The sequence below is a fragment of the Ptychodera flava genome, chromosome 4 (assembly GCF_041260155.1).
Source record: "Ptychodera flava strain L36383 chromosome 4, AS_Pfla_20210202, whole genome shotgun sequence".
In the NCBI taxonomy this organism is placed as follows: Eukaryota; Metazoa; Hemichordata; class Enteropneusta; family Ptychoderidae; genus Ptychodera; species Ptychodera flava.
The window spans coordinates 39,642,177-39,659,323 of NC_091931.1; the positions used below are offsets into that span (position 1 = coordinate 39,642,177).

At 37.4% G+C, this 17,147-nt stretch overlaps 2 protein-coding genes across 3 annotated transcripts in view; both read right to left on the bottom strand.

Moving 5' to 3' along the window:
* Positions 1 to 13,590, bottom strand: part of LOC139131730 (low affinity immunoglobulin epsilon Fc receptor-like) — a 123,261-nt gene extending 109,671 nt beyond the window's left edge. The window contains exons 1-6 of one of the 2 annotated variants that reach the window (XM_070697931.1): positions 13,502 to 13,590; positions 12,326 to 12,723; positions 11,033 to 11,179; positions 10,146 to 10,231; positions 8,636 to 8,836; positions 7,779 to 8,224 (exon numbers count right to left, since the gene is read on the bottom strand). In XM_070697931.1, coding sequence (XP_070554032.1) covers positions 8,648 to 8,836; positions 10,146 to 10,231; positions 11,033 to 11,179; positions 12,326 to 12,723; positions 13,502 to 13,503 — 822 coding nt within the window. In that variant the 5' untranslated portion in view covers positions 13,504 to 13,590 and the 3' untranslated portion in view covers positions 7,779 to 8,224; positions 8,636 to 8,647. Of the gene's footprint in view, positions 1 to 7,778; positions 8,225 to 8,635; positions 8,837 to 10,145; positions 10,232 to 11,032; positions 11,180 to 12,325; positions 12,724 to 13,501 lie in introns of those variants that run through there. The other variant, XM_070697932.1, reaches the window with a different exon arrangement.
* On the bottom strand, positions 12 to 4,395 carry LOC139130512 (low affinity immunoglobulin epsilon Fc receptor-like). The gene is made up of 6 exons (XM_070696284.1): positions 4,340 to 4,395; positions 3,011 to 3,408; positions 2,060 to 2,206; positions 1,596 to 1,681; positions 939 to 1,139; positions 12 to 397 (listed from the first exon to the last, which is right to left on the bottom strand). Coding segments are annotated over exons 1-5 (822 nt in total). The 5' UTR covers positions 4,342 to 4,395; the 3' UTR covers positions 12 to 397; positions 939 to 950.
* Positions 13,591 to 17,147: the final 3,557 nt, after the last annotated feature.

Consider the following 17,147-nt stretch of genomic DNA (forward strand, 5'->3'; position numbering starts at 1 on the left):
ATTGCATGCAAAGACAATAAAGAAAGAAGACTGTCATCGTTTATATTTTATTGCTATAAACTTAATCCCTGGACGGTTTTTCTCAACTGATAACGACAGAAAATTTTATATAGACAATGTCACAAAATATCTGCTGACACTAAAACGTATTACATTTAAGGCTGTTGAATTGTTATCTAGGTTCCGTGGATCCGATGGCAACCAGTCTCAAACCGAACAACCAAATTTCGAAAAAAGCAAAGCATTTAATGATCGAAAAGTTGTAGGAACATTGTTGGCAAATACTGCAGAAAGGTGATAATAAATAGGAGTTTGTTATCTTATTCAGTTCCGTTGAGTTCGTTGTCAAAGCAGCTACAATTTGCAAGCCTAGTCCAAATGCAGTAGTACCGTTCATCTGCAAATAATCACAGTAGTAATAAAAAATTGATAAATCATCATTATCATCATCATCATCATCATCATCATCATCATCATCATCATCATCATCGTCATCATCATCGTCATCGTCATCGTTGTTGTTGTCGTTATTGTTGTTATTGGTTTCATTGATGAGAAGACGCTTTAAAATGTTCGTGGTTGTAAAAGAAATGGCGTTAGGCGTTCTGAGCTGTAAAGCGCATTTCATTCAATAATCCTTTGGCAGAGGCTCTTAGGTCGTAGAGTGAAATAATGCATTAATACTATTTGCTACCTAAACCTCATTACATTTCACAATGATTGAATTCATTTTTATGAATTTTGGACAAAATAATGCAAACTGCGTTAAATTTCACGTGAAATTGTATACCTATATATCAGATATTGTAGAGCCGGAAAAATAAGGCATCGCGGTTTCACAAGCAAACTATACTTACAGTGACAAAAATACATCATTATCATGAAATTTTGCGAAGATAGAGACAAAACTGTTGAAAAGCACGTAGATGGATAATTACCATTTGTGTGGCTTAACCCCAGTGATGATACCCGTGCCAGTGGTACCAGTGGTGCCTGTGGCAGTGTCTGCGTTTCTGACACATGAAACGACGTCGCCTGCGGCATCGTAGATCGTTCCAGCGTCCATTCCTGTACATCTCTACGCAGTCCTCGTTTCTGTAGTTGTTAGGCTCATGACAATACCATCTGCTGAAATTGTACTACAGAAACAAGCACATGAAATTATTGCTTTAACATTACCCCGTGAAAATGAAGTTCATGCCTACGGTACCGTTTTTGTTTGATTTACTTTCAATTGTCTTCTGTTGTTTCGACTATAACATCCGGTGATAAAGATTAAAAGACATTTCATTATTAAACTTGTTTGAATTTCTATTCTTTGGCCCTTGTGACTATACTGCTATATTAAGGATATGACGTTGTGGGCAAAGTCGTCAAATGTCGCCCGTCTTCAACTATCACATCGACCTTATGGGAATATGGGCATGTATGCTTTAATTTAATTCTCCCTTATGAATATCGCCACTTTGCCAGATACAGATTTCTCCCTCGAAGACAAGTCGCACGTTATCACGATGACGAAACTATCAAACGTCACCGAATCTTTCATGAACGACATTTGACTTTTCATTGCAGGTTGAAATAAGTATCCTTACCCTAGATCGATCGGTCCATCTAAAACGTCCTTCACAACGTCTGTCATTCAATCCTATCCACAAGTTTCCATAGCGACGTGCGTAAGCTGATTTGAGAAAAAGAGGAAGGTTTTCGAAGACGTTTAAAGCAAGGATCAGCTGAAATGTCTCTTCTACAACCATTTAATGATAATCGATTCTTCGTCATCTGTTCTCTTTATACGTGACGCCATTTCAAATCAACAGAGGGTGACGGTGATCTATTTTTATGTGTACTATTTTTCTGTTTATATTTCTCTCTGTATGTTCCCTGTCCGGTCAATCCTCCTCGATATTATAGCAAGACTTAAGAGCAATTTAAAACATTTTTCAAACAGCATTCAAGACAAAGACAGAACCCGTTACATGTTCAGTATTTCCATCTGTTGGCCTGCAAGTCTTTTAATTTCGAGTGGAATTGCCATTTATGCTTTCAGTGACATTACCTCTGACAATGCGGTTCTGGTAGCTGTTGTGGATGCTGACAAGGGTACCGCCTTTTCTTCTACAAATTCGATGTGCTCTTCTCCAACGGCGGCGGCGAGTAAACATTCTGTAACACTTCCTGTGATAGCAGACCCATCGTCTGTGAGCTACAAAAGAAAACACGAAAAACAACAAAGACTTCAAAACTATATGGATATGAATGTGATGTGACTACCATGCTAGATCGTGAATATGTATTCGGTAAACATGCAAATATCCTTTGAGACAAGGACTGTTCAATATTTACAGATGTACAACAGAATTGTGTATCATGTTCAAGCATTGGTGTTACGACTTTTCGATATTTCTGTGAAAGTAAAAGATACAATTGTAGCAATGTGTTCAAGAAAGAAAAACATTTTCTCCGTTTTAAATTTGGTGTCGCATGGTCGATGATCACCTTCTTCAAGTATTAGTAAAATGATGTATTTCATGCATGGGAGGGTATTATTAAACACGTTGTGCAATTATACTAAAAAGAATTACACTGACTTTTTACCCAAAGTATCTTCAAAGTTGGGTCAATGTAGGCTCTAGGCCCTGTATTGGATAGTGCTCTATTTTCAGAGGAATGTAGTGGTATTGTTTCTATACTATTCAATTGTCATACTTTTTTGAAACAGTGTTATTCGTTTTACCATCCCCGCCTCCATGTTTGATCATAGGTAATTCGTGTGATAGAAATAAGTTCACTGTACTTTTTCTTTAAGGTAAGGGAGATATAGGTTGCAAGCAATTCTGCAGTATGAAAAAATATATGGGAGATGTACGCAAGCTTTACGGTATAAGAACCATGAATGGCTGCATATTGTCCGACGCATTGTCAGCAAAAGTTTGGCTACAGCAAACAATGTCGGTTGAATCATGTTCATAACTGTTACTTCCTCATAACTCAAAAATATAATGCTTACCATCTTTCACGAGCTCGATGGCTTCTTCATCGACGTCTTCACTGCTCTCCTCCGTCTCATCGTCGGCTGTGCTCATTTCATGTGTATCTGTCTCTTCTTCCTCATCGATCTCTTGCTCTGCGGTTTCGTCTTGGTCAGCGCTTTCATCTTCCGATTCTTCCTCCTCGACGCTGCGTTCATTCAGGTCACTTTCATCGAATTCCTCTATGTCGTCTTCTTCTAGACTTCTCTCTTCCAAATCATCTTCTGAGTCTTCGAATTCTTCCGCAGACGCGCTTTCAGGTGTCTCTTTAACGGCAGATGTTTCGTCGATGGTAGACTCTGCTTTGGGTGCGGAGGCAGCAAAGCATGCTGATAGTACAGCTAGTACTACCAGCGTCGTGATAACAACCCCTCTCCTGGAATTTGAAGTAACACCAACGTACTTTCAAACAGAAATGCTATTCATACAACTTATTGTCGATACCTTGTCTGTCACCCACACAATCACAGATGACTTCTTTTGGCCGAACACAGAGTGATATAAGTATTTGCACTTACTTTCTTGCATTTGTTTACGTCGATAATATTTGTAAGTTGCATTACTATTGCTAATTTGCTTAATTCAACTCATGTTGACTCTTGGCTTGTGTAAGGACTGTTTCAGATTATTGCAGGAGTTATAATTTGAAATTTGTTCGTTTGGTGGGAACCGCTTTTTCAAAGAGTCGCCCATTTAACAAACAATCAACAGACTTGAGAGGAAATTATTCTCAACTTGATGTCAGGCAGAGAGTACAAGCTTACAGTTACGAGTAGAATACGACCCTGTTTATGCTGTGCTGGATATAAAGAATCGAATTCTTCAATACACGATATTTTACCATAAAGTGCCAAAATGTTTCAATGTTGTTTTATCATCCCGCAATTCCTATCATCCTGCATTCCGTGAGCTGTTTAGTATATAAATCGTCGATAGAAACCGCATCAGTCATGATTCTGAGGTGGCGTTCGCTTTACAAATACTAGGGGCCACAAATGTAACTGGGAAACCGAAGTTACAAACCGAATCGGGCCTACCTACCCACCCCCCCCCTCCCTCACCGAACAACGAATTTTAGAAAATCTATGACAATCTAAGACGGTCCTTAAATGGATATAATTCCTAGAAAGTGTAAAGTAATAATGTTTGTGTCATGGCAGCCTAGCAGAAGTTTCCATGCAGATGCAAGAAAAATTAGAAAAAAAGTCAAAAAGACAAAGCTCACCACCACGACACCTCGCAGAACAATGCTCGCACACATTAGTGATAGTTGCTGTGAGAGCTGTAAAAAGTGAAGGTGTACTTACATTGTTACACAGGCGATTCCAAATTGTCTTAAATGTTCTGTGCTCAGTTCGTACTTGGACAGAGCGGCGTCAGACGAATGTCTCTACAGGGCGAACATCCCAAACTTATATAGGCCATCGGTGTTTTCATTCAATTCAAATTGTAAATGCTGATTAACTTTATGGCTGCACTCTTCGACAGCAGAACTGGATCACTGCTCTGCAAACTCTGAGTCATCGAATGTGTGTTAAAGACGCCCACTGCAAGGAGGTGTCTTTGTGCAATGAATCGCACGTAATTGTCTACCTTCAACATTCCCTCAATGGCAGTGCACATTTGCATAGGTACAGCGATGGATAATGTAGATTAGTACAAGAGTAGAGAGAAAAATTTAACGTAAAAAGCGAATTAAAGTGATACCGGCGAGCTTAATTAACACCTCGTTTGTAATTAAAATATAGAATTCTGGAAACATTATTGCTTTGTGTATGCCTAAGAAGCAAATCCATGCAAAGTATCGGGAGGACTTGTTCATATGGTTTCTTTAAAAATTGTCATTTTTTGTTACATTTTTAAAGTTTTAAGCCAAGCAACATCGAATTCGTGGGAATTTGTATCGATATGGGATAAACGAAGCGAAATCGACGAGAAAGTATACACGCAAATCAATCGACAATGTCCGACGAAATTATTATTTACTCTACAGGGCGAACATCTAAAACTTTTACAGGCCATCGGTGTTTTCATTCAATTAAAAAATGTAAATGCTGACTAACTTTTGCAGTTTGTGGCTGCACCCCTCGACACAAGAACTGGATCACCGTGGAAAATCTGAGTCATCGAAATGTGTGTTATCGACACCCACTGCATGGAGGTTTCATTGTGCAAACAACCACGTGCACACGTTATTGTCATAGAGAAACATAGATGTCTATGTTACTCTGTGTTATTGTCAAGCTTCAACAGTCCCTCTATGACACTGCACATTGGTATAGGTTCAGCCATGGAGAATGTAGATAGGTACAAGAGTAGAGGGAAAAATTTAATGTGGAAAGCGAATTAAAGTGATGCCAGCATGTTCAATGAACATCTGGTTTGTAATTAAGAATATAAGATTCTGGACAAATCGCCTTGTCTATGAATAAAATGTAGCGTACCGTACCAATCGCATAAGAAGCAAATAGATGCAAAGTATCGTATTGTTCATACAATTTCTTGAATAAATTGTCATTTTATGTTCAACGTTTAAAGTTCAAAGCCAAGCAACATCGAATTCGTGGGAATTCGTATCGATATAGGATAAACGAAGTGAAACCGACGAGAAAGTACACACACGCAAATCAGTCGACAATGTCAGACGAAGTTATTTACATTTGATAAATTTCTCTGTTTTTTTAGCGAATTAATTAACTCAGATCAATTGAATGGGCATGTCATCGCAGGCAGATGATCTAAATGAGCTAGAACGAAAGTTCTAAATTGCGCCATGACTCTGACGTCAATATTTTGTTGTTCTGACAAGCACTGAAGGCTGCTGTCCGAAGTATATTTTCAGTAAAGGCAATCAAAACTGAAATCTAGTCACTCGAAGCAGAAATCAAAAACCAAAAAGTTATTGTTATTTGATATTCAAAATGGACACCATTAGATACTCCACAAGCTTAAAATCAAGTTAACGTTCAAAAAGATTAGAAAAGCATTCTACTTGTACATCGCGTTGATATGACGAGAGCAGTCAAGAAACGTCTTATGTCTGATAGACACTCCGAGCAAACGAAATATTTACACGTTCATAAATAATTTCTATCACAGTCCTGATTCAGATTCCGTCGTCAATAATAAGACTTTACATAACCTGTAATGGACCTTGTCTACCTGTTGTACGTTAGGTATATCTACATGAGTTTGAAGGCAGAAAAGAAAAAAACATTTTTCGAGCAGAGAAAATGAGAAGGAAATTTGTCGGATATGAGAGCTAAAGGAGATTTAATTGGCTCCATTTTCCCACGAACTTACTATTTCTTCTCATAAACTTTCATAAATTTTGATTTTATTTGCAAAAATATGGACCATGCTCCACCAATAAATAAGAAGTCAAATTCTTTCGGTGAATGTTTGAGTCCGAGCGTGTCTAAAACGTTTCCTACGTGTGTGCGGTAGTATTCGAGGAAAGGAAATGCATTCAGACCAATTCACCCTCTATACACTCCAGCATGACAAAGAGATGGCCATCAGCTGATGCAACATGTGCTGTACATCGAACTCCGACCACAATCTCCGTGAAAAGCTATTCAGACAAACAAACAAGCTCTCCAATTACTGCAATTACCCTCACTTCATACAAAGTGAAAGCTAAACGCAATCCTGGCACGCAAGAAGTCCCCATGTATTTTCGTCATCAAACACTAATCACATTTCGTATCGCGGGTTAGTATACAAACAACCATGATGATTCCTTCATGTGAGCAAATCCATAGTTCATGATCGACATTACCTGTGAATGGATGGTAGCTATGGATTATTGAATTTGTTTTGACGTCATACTGCAACATTTACTAATATTTTCACTGTTTTTGTCAACTTTTCTTTTTCTTCTCCCTAGAGTTTGTTGAAATATCAAGTACTAGCCTTCCAAATATGACGCACTGTGTATAGTATGCGATGTTTGTGATGAAAAAATGACTTCTCGTTCAGAATTTATTTCAGTTCTCAACGATAGCATTCGACATAGCTCGCACACAGACTATGCTTACCAGTCGAGTATTAGGTATTTTGACATGATGTAAGGAGTATAACAAGAAACTGCATCATAGACAGAACAGAAGCAGTAGCGGAAAATATTATAATTTGCAGTTAATGGAACTTTAAGAGTAATTATTAAATTCAATGTAGCGGAATGTAATTCATGGGAAACCAACAAATGTCCTCATTTTTACGAAGCGCTTCTGCTTTGATTTCAAAAGGGACAATCATGTGGTCTGCCTCTATATACCCAAATGCATGTCGGTTCGAGCAAATAGTGGTACAGGGCAGACAGCCGGGGGTCGCAGTCAGTTCATTGTCTGAGTTTAAAAAGAAAGAAAGATGCACGGAGAACGCTGTAGACGGAACAGAATAATCAAAACTGGTAGCCAAGTGACGGTTTACCGAAATGATTTTATCGTCATATGATATGATGCAATATGATATGATACGATATGATACGATATGATATGATATGATATGATGTGATATGATATGATATGATATTTTGTAATCTGATAAAGTATAATCTGACTTGATATGCCCGTGACACGACGTATAGGACGTGGCATGAAGGGGCATGATTTGATATACAACGATAAGGTATACCCTAAAATAGCATTAAACAGTCAAATCACAAGATGAAAGATTCACCTAACAAAATATCTGAATAAGCAAAATATCTAATGCAAAAATAGAACATGTCCTGACAATATGTTTTTGCTTTAATTATGATATTTATTGCATGCAAAGATATATATATATAGAAACGGGACTTTCGTCACTACTACATTACTTAATCAACTGTTGTTGTCGCTCATATCTGATGTACACCTTCTTCTCTAGAGGGCGTTCCTACGCGGATAATGGCAAAACGAAGTATTGCACACGAAATATCTGCTGACACTAAAACGAGTTTCGTTTGAGGTAGTTGAATTCTCATCTTGTTTCCATGGAAAATACTATGGAAACCTGACGAAAACCCTAACAGCCGCATGTCGAAGAAAGAAAGTTAATGATCATATAAGCGTTGTAGAGAAATCGTCATAAATAATTCATGAAGGTGTGGATGAATATGGATTATCTGTCTTGTCCGGTTTCTGTTCATTCGCGGTCAAATAGTTTCATGTCCAGCCAAGTTCCGTAACAGCAATTCTGTTCAGCTGCAAATTATCAAAACAAAAATGCAAATATATAGTTTTTGTGCGAGTAGTAGCTCTACAGAATTTTAAATACAGATACAACAAAGTTGCCTAGGCACTTTTAAAAATACTTTTATTTATTATGATAGTGAGGGCATTTAAACAAATATTGAGGGACCTTTGCCTTGCTATTATTTGTTAAACAGTGACGTCATTTCTATAGACTTTCAGGTATATACTGCTGTATATTCGATGTCACATGAAAGTCACACAATTTGACACATATATCTGACGTTGGAGATCTGAAATAACAGAACACCACCGTGTCACTTGAAACTCCTAGAGTTGTATCCCTTTCCTAAAAATATTGCCAGGACAAAGCACGCTGTGGTATTGCCATACTTGTGAAAATCACATGGATTTTGTAATTACCATTTATGCGACTTAACCCCAGCATGGCCTAGGCCTATGCCAGTGGTACCAGTGGTAGCGGTGGTATCGGCGTTTCTGGCACATGAAACGACGTCGGTAGTGACATTTTAGATCGTTCCAACGTCCATTCCTGTACATCTCAACACAGTCCTCGTTTCTGTAGTTGTCAGGCTGACGACAATACCATCTTCTGAAATTGTACTACAGTAAAATAAAACCTTGTTTAACCCATGGAAACTGAACTGAGTTTTTAAATTGTGTATGATACGATTTGTTTTTCAGTTTTCCTTAAGTTGTGTTCCATATATATTTTAGCAACACATCAGGGATAGAGACTAAAAGAATGTTGACGCCTTAATATTGCTTATATTTCTATTTTTCTCTGTCGCTTGTCTCTGTCGACTGTTCTGTGACGTTGAGGTTGTTTGGTTGTCGGCCTATGTCATCACATATCCTTTTCAGAACCTCACATAATTTATGATATTTTAAAGGTACATGTAGAATGCGTTTCAAGATAGACACCGGGACTCTCAAAATTTTACAATGCTCTTCTAATCTACAAATTTATTGGGCTCATTTCAAAGCTCTTGGAGTAAGAAAGATTTTTGTCATCTTAGTTTTCCTACAATCGAAAAAATTATTTCTTCATAGAGTCAAAACAGGGATGGTGGACATTTTGAATTTCAAAAACGAGCAAATATTACTTGGTAATTTGTTGCTCTAGTACCAAATTTTGTTCGGTGACCCCAGATTTTTATTCTTGATTTGGTAAGAGAATAGTTGAACGTTCCACTGAGGAAAGTTTGCGCAAACGTTCAAGTCTCTTACTTTTGAGGCACATACTATCTTCATTCTGTTCTCCCATTTGAACCCCAACTCTAAACCTTGAGAGATACTAATCGTAGGTCTAAGGCGTATACAAAGTATTTGTGTAATGGTATGTCACGCTGTATTAAAACTCTTGACAAGGACGAAACTGTGTGAAGCCATATGCCATTTAGAGCTTAAGTCTTTCAAAATAGGTTTCATTATTCAGCATCACACCTATGAATAATTTACCATGTAACATCAGGAATGTTGTCCCGAATTGTGTCTTTAAACGAAAAGTAAAGAAGTATTTGCACAGTGTTTTTGTCGCAAGACCCAACAATGAATTCCGTTAGCTTTGTCCCGTGTTTTGGTATTCTCTCATATATCATTTTGTAATTGTCTATTACGCGTGTGTTTGGTCACTGTTATTTGAAGTCGTGTATATTTTGACCGCAGTGGAAATAAGTCTTAGGACTTTTCTGTGTTATCAATGCACAAATAGTTTTTGATCGTGGGTTTTTTATAATTTGCAATCGGTAATCTGTGTAAGTATTATTTTATTCTGTCCTGTTTACTATTTTGTGCAAAATAAATAAATAAAATGGAATAAAACAGCGCCAACGAATTATTCATGAATTTTCCGAAGAAATATTTTGAAAAAAAATATACACCAAAATATATTGAAAGTTGGTATTCTTACCGGAGATCGATCAGTCCATCTGAAATATCTCTCCCGACATCTGTCATTTAACCCGATCCACAAGTTTCCATAGCGACGTGCGTAAGCTGATTTGATAAAGTAAAGGTTTTGGAAGACAGTTAAAGCGATGGTCGGTTTAGAATCGTCTCTTCTTTCAAAGACAATGCGTCATGCTTTAAAAACAATATCGATTCTTTCGTGTCATATCATCGCTATGAAGCTTGTTCGAATCATAAGACAATATTTCAGATTCTTATACAATGTTCACAAGGTACTATAAAAAGAACAAAGAATAAGTTCAAAGAATAAGTTTTTGTTCACCTTTCAGTCCTTGTCTCTGTTCGTTTAAAGTAGAACGCGCCTCAAGGACAGACATTCGACTGGGCTTTCATATTTTGTCTCTTCTGATCTACCACTTGTGGGGTTTCATTTTAAAGCTCTCGGTGAAAGAAAACTTTTCACTGTCTTTATAGTTTATCGAAAATCTAAAATTTGATTTTTTAAAATTTGATTTTTTCCGAATAGAGTGAATGCCATTTTGAATTTCAAATATCAGGAAATCTTAGGTAATTTGTCTCTCTAGTACAAAATTTTGCAAGATGACCCGTGATTTTTTATTCTTACTTTGGTTAGAGAATGGTCGAAGGTTTCATTGAGGAAAGTTTAAGAAATAGGTTAAGTCTTTCACTCTCGAGTCGCATATTGTCGTAATCCGTTCTCGATACAATATGATTGCACAATTTGAAAGCAGATTACGAAAGTTCTCGAACAAAGATTAAGCACCAAAGTGGAATCTAATGCCTGTTCAATCTTCCTCAACTGTGTACCTGTTCCTCTTAACTTTGATCCATTTATCAGTATACTGTTCTTGTTTTCAATTGCCTTACCTGCGACAATGCGGTTCTGGTAGCAGTTGTGGATGCTGACGAGATTACCACCATATCTTCTACAAACATGATATGCTTGATACCAGTTGTAGTGGCAAGTAAACAACCTGTAACACTTCCTGTGATAGCAAGCCCATCGTCTGTGAGCTTTGGAAGAAAAAGGAAAAAAAAAACACTGACCACGGGCCACGACTGTAATGTGACTAGCAATAAGTGTCGCATAGTAATGATATGTATTCGCTATGCACATGCATATCCATTTGCATCAGGACTGTTCAATAATTCTCGTAGAAGCACAGGCCCAAAGCTCTTTTTCATGTTCAAAAACTTGTGTAACAACCAATACTTTTCCATTTTCAGTGTAATTCAAAGGTACAACTGTTGTAACATGTTGAAATATTAAGAATTCTATACTTTATTTTAAACGTAGGCATCGCACTATTCTAAACAAATGCATTACCTTCTTCAAATATTGAAATGACAAATTTTATAGGAATTCAAAGTCTTGTAGAGAAAGTTCTCAAACATATCTGTAAAGAGTAAGGCTGCTTTAAAGTGAAAAATCAAATATCATTTAAGTTTTGGTCGGTGTTTTAAAGTGTACTCCTCATGGTGAAATCTGGAATTTTAAAACAAAGCATGAGAAAAACCGGATTGTTGACTGTTTTCTCTATGACACCCCTGAATGTGAAAGTCTTATGAACTAATAGTTCATGATACATCGATACAATTACGTATATTACACAAGAAAACATATTGATTGGTGCACCTCTGAAGAAACTTTGTTTTTCCTGCACAAACATTTCAAGTAAAAGTCGTGTTTTTTCATAATTGAAATAATAACTTACAGAAGGCGTTTTTATCATAGCTTTGTTTTACGGTCTTAATGACCAAAGAAATATCCCTTTCCACTTTGTTAATATGAGTAATATTTTTTCCTCATAAAGTGTCTGAACTTGTCATCGAAAAGGCCAAAGAGAACATTATATAAAATTTCGTACTCAATACTTTGGAAGCCAGTAACAAGGAAACATTTCAAAATGTTTTTTGGGAACTGAAATAAATGTATCTTTATGATCACAAGGAATAATCAAATTGTTCCTCGGAATCGCCGCTTCTACGTGAGCAAGTTTGGCAATTTGTAATATTTTAAAAATTGAGGCAAATATACTTCCGTTTTGCATGGTTAGTTTTTAGATATTTAGTATTTAGATTCCAAGTCGTCAGCAACACGTCACTTGTGGGAAAATTCTGCTGGTTCATAAACACGAATTAACTAGCTTTTATGCTTACCATCTTTCACGACCTTAATGGCTTCTTCATCGACGTCTTCACTGCTCTCCTCTGTCTCATCGTTGGCTGTGCTCATTTCATGTGTATCTGTCTCTTCTTCCTCATCAACTTCTTGCTCTGCAGTTTCGTCTTGGTCAGCGCTTTCATCTTCCAATTCTTCCTCCTCAACGCTGCGTTCATCCAGGTCACTTTCATCAAATTCCTCTATGTCATCTTCTTCAAAACGCGTCTCTTCCAAATCATCTTCTGAGTCTTCGAATTCTGCCTCAGACGTGATTTCAGGTGTCTCTTCAACGGCAGATGTTTCGTCGATGGTAGCGTCTGCTTTGGGTGCGGAGGCAGCAAAGCATGCTGATAGTACGGCTAGTACTAACAGCGTTGTGATAACAACCCCTCTCCTGAAATGTATTATGATATCGATAACATTCCTACAGACTCATATGGAGATACTTCGAGCATTTATCTCGTTCATACATATGAATAATAATGGCTTCTTTCTCTCGAGAATAGCATGTGAATGAAAATTGGTGTTAAGTTACGTGTCCACGACTTTGTACATTATCAATGATGTCTTTTTCATGAAACGTGGCATGAATCGAAAATAAAATCGACCGTTGGACCAAATTATGATATCCATTATTTCGAGAGCGAGCGATAGCTGTGAGTTACTGGACACCACAGCGACTAGTCTACAGGCTTACATGCGTGACAAAGCCATCGAGTAAAAGAGTGATGTTGCTTTTACTATTTACACAATCATTTACTTTCATTTAAGGTTGTATGCGCCTATTAATTGAAATACTTCAGCGTTTGCTCAAACTTTCGTGAAGGAAACTTTCAACCAGCGTCTTCCTAATATCCATGTTTATGGGGAAATTACAACAAAATCAAAAACTAAGACGGTGATAATTTTACTTTATGCAAGAACGATAAAACGAGCCCCCACAAGCAATACACTATTAAAGTATAGGAAAAATTTGACAGTCTCAATATCTGTTCATGAGGCGCATTTTACCTTAAAGTGAAAAGGAAAAATGTTAATATCACGACAGCCTGTTTCGCGACACAGGCTTGGGAGCGGGTCGAGTCCATTCAAATTCACGCATTGTATGGCAAAATCGAAGTTAATCAAAGTTGCAATGGATTCAGTAAAATTATTTTAACAGGTATACTTACATTGATCTCGAGGTGATGCCGAAAAAGCCTAGAATTTTGTGCACTGTACAAAATCAAGAACAGTGTCGGACGAATGTCTGTACAGGGCGAATATCCCAAACTTTTATAGGACATCGATATTGTCATTAAATTAATATGCAAATATTTTGGACTCCTGCAGTTATTGGCTGCACCCCCTCAAGGCGACACCCTTATTTTCTCTTTGTAAACTTTGCTTTGTGATAAAAGTGTGTTTAAGACATGACTATATGAACCTTAATTGCAGAGATTTACAGATCATCGTCCACTTCTGAATTTCCATCGGTAAATTCCGTTATCTTGACCATTTTTGCAATATTGAAATATTTGAGATCACTGAGAAAAACTGGGAGAGTAAAGTAAAGTTGCAGGTGCAAATTGATTAGATGGGGGTGGTAAGCACGAATGTGTAACGGTGATTGGAAATTATATTTGACTTGTTTGAAACTTTCTAAATGCTAAAACAAAAAGGAATGACATGGTTGTCGATTATCCTGATTTAATAAAATTCAACAACCAAACACGCAAACTAACAATACCACAGTAATGATATTTGCTTTTAGTCAATTTCTGATTTCTTTGACAGAAATCTAATATCATTGCGTTAATTGGATTATATGGTTTACACGATAGCCCTCAGGGTGTCTTAGCAGGATGACACGCACATTTTGAAATGCTTTCAAGGCACTGTCATCGTCAATTGCCCGATTAATTACAAGAACAGCAAAATTTGTCATCGTGTATTTAGCTTACCCAAATCTTTATTGGAAACGAGTTTTCATCGCTCAGTCATTTGAAAAAAGCTAAAAGATGTAGGAAAACGTCACAGAATGCGAGCAAACGAAAATTCCAATTTCAGATTTACATTGAATATCTTATGGTTCTTCTATGATATCGACCGTTGCATGTTGTGAAATTACAGCATAGCTAGGAACATTGCCCTTACTTTTTATATGAATAGGTGGCAATTTATGACTGATAGGCAGCTGGGAAATGAGTGTGCCACACCGTTGAGACAATTTGAAAACAGTGTTGTCAGACATTTCAGGTAAAATTAATTGATAAATGGTGAGTTTGGCTCAGTTTTTCATAATGATTGATAATAACCATAGTGATTTGGTCGAAAGTTGACCAATCACATATCGATAGAGAAACTCATGTCTTGAATATAATACAAAATGTTTACAAGTTATATGAACCAATACAGTAACGAAGATGTTTTTTATTTAGCGTGTTGAGAAAAACGTCACCAGTGTTTTTGTTAACGAGACAATATCTGCAAGGTTATAGACAGTTTTTGTAAAGCGTGTCATCCAACGACCTCCCTAAACCTCCGTGACAATCTCGAGGACAAACGGCATATTTTTTCAATCATCTCCAATTATCATCGTGAAAAGCATAAACAGTCTTGATGAGCTAAAAATCCACCCTTAGCTGTTTTTTTATTTTTTTCAAAAAACCCCCAAAAAACCCCCAAAACAAAAACAAAAACAAAAAAAAAACCCGTGTGCACTGTGCGAAATATAGACCGCCAACTGTTTAACAGATATCAAATGAAAATAATGAGCTCATATTTTAAATCTGAATCCCCATTACTATATGCTAATAGGTACCCTCCGTTCAGGCTGGTGTAGTGGTAATATTACGAATTTAGCATGAAGCAACGATGACCTGTAAAGATTTCTGTTGTTTTCGTAAAGTGGCAGTCCCGAAAGGATCGGTACCGGTGGATAAGCGGGTAGCGGTGAGGGATACAATTCCCTTATTCGATTCTTAAGGATAGGAAGTCCAAAGGAGTCTAGGTATAAACCACACGCAACGAACTCAAATCTCGCTGAAAATGTATACACATCGCCCAAATTTTGCGTAGTAATTTTGAAATAAATATTGTACTTTTATGCTTTAAACATTTTGCCAGGAAAAGCGGCTGTTGTACAATTGAGAAAGCAGCCAGTACTGGGACGACAGGGAAAAAGAAGCTATTAGACAAGAAGTAAAATAATATTTCCCATTTACATACTTATAACCGTTGATGATTGGTGTAACGAACGCGTATAACTACGTAGAGTAAAATTGAAATACAGGTGCTTATTTTGCCAGAACCTCGTTGCTAATTTTCCCAAATTGAACTTGTTATTCACATTCGATTTCCTTGCATTTGCTCACGTCAGGTCACTGCAAAGTCTTGACAATGAAAGGGCTTCTTACAAGACTTGTGAACAAAGATTCACGGATATACAGAGGCTCACTACCATGGAAATATTTAACACAGTCTATCAGCTGGACAAGTATAATTAAATCTTGCTTTTGTTTTCTGAGATATTAGACTGTAACAAAAATATGTTCACGGTAACAGTGTGTTAGACTTTAGACTGTCAAGTCATGTACCATGTACCGAGCAACACCGATGGAAAGGAGTGAATTTCACCGAGATTGGAAAGATTTTGTGAAGTATGTAACGGTGGTTAAGTTGAGGATGAGTGCCATATGTCTTTAGTCTACCCAGGGAGATTTGAGAGCAAAACCTTTAAATCTGGTGTATTCTGTTTTGTGGGTGTGTTCTGTACAAGGCTTTAAGCGTTATACACGTTTCTGATTTTCCCGAAGATTCATAATCTGGCTTTTAGTTAAAGAGCACGGAATCCGTAGAGGGCAGCCTATTTTCCAATTAAAAGTTTAGATTCGAAATTTTAGAATTCTAACTTAAAAGTTTTGTGGCCCCTTTGCGACATTAGCTACAAAGCTTTGTATTAGTGCTTTGAGTATGGGAGCCCTAGGGCGCCTTACTGATCACAAAACGTCACGTTGTTCTCGTTGTTCAACTTGTACAATAATTTCACTAAAATTACTGTTCCAGTTTGTCAGTTCGGTTTGTATGTCATAAAATGTTGCACCTGGTATCTCGACTTGACTGCGGGTAGTTGGTTCGATGGTGATATCAAACACAGCAATGAATCCCCAATAAATAGAGTGTCTTTAACGGGCAAACGCTGATTGGTCGAATTATTTACATCGTTATCTCGGTGTACGATTTTGTCAGTCTGTGAGGATGAAGACGACATTTTCTTTGGCATTTGCTGAGTTTTACTTTGCGTAGCGTCGTCCAAATCATGGAGACGGAGTTTCAGTTCGGAGTTCTCTTCGCGAAGCGTAAACACCATTTCCATCAAATTTGTGTTTTCTTGGATAGCCGATAAGTGCAGAGAAAGTAGAGTAGCATTTGTCTTCTGTAGCTCCGCAACTTTTTGCCTTAAATTGTTCATATTCTGCGATATGAGTCGGCAGTCAGGACATGGCCAGAAATAGCGATTCGCTTCTTCACTTGTAGCTTTCATACATTTAAGATGAAACCATTTGTAACATAGACTGTATTACAATGTCGCCTTTGCCAGATCTATTTAACTGACAACTTTCGATGCAATGAAGTTCTGTTTGCGATTCTGACTGTACAGGAGGGTCTTCTTAGATTTACGCTTTTTCTTCGATTTACTAGTTTTCTTTGATGTCTGCTTCCCTTGCGTGTCAGAGGAGCAAGGACTGAATTCAACGGTATCACGATCGTTATCTGAGTGATCGGGTTCTGAGTGGCTGAAACTCTTCATCGGGGACTGGATGGGTGCCGTGACAA

What these genes read in the sequence shown, in the direction of transcription:
- LOC139130512 (XM_070696284.1), bottom strand. An exon ending in CATCGAGCTCGTGAAAGATG is followed by an intron (nt 2,207 to 3,010) that starts GTAAGCATTATA and finishes TTTCTTTTGTAG; the next exon opens with CTCACAGACGATGGGTCTGC. An exon ending in GATGGACCGATCGATCTAGG is followed by an intron (nt 1,140 to 1,595) that starts GTAAGGATACTT and finishes TTGTTTCTGTAG; the next exon opens with TACAATTTCAGCAGATGGTA.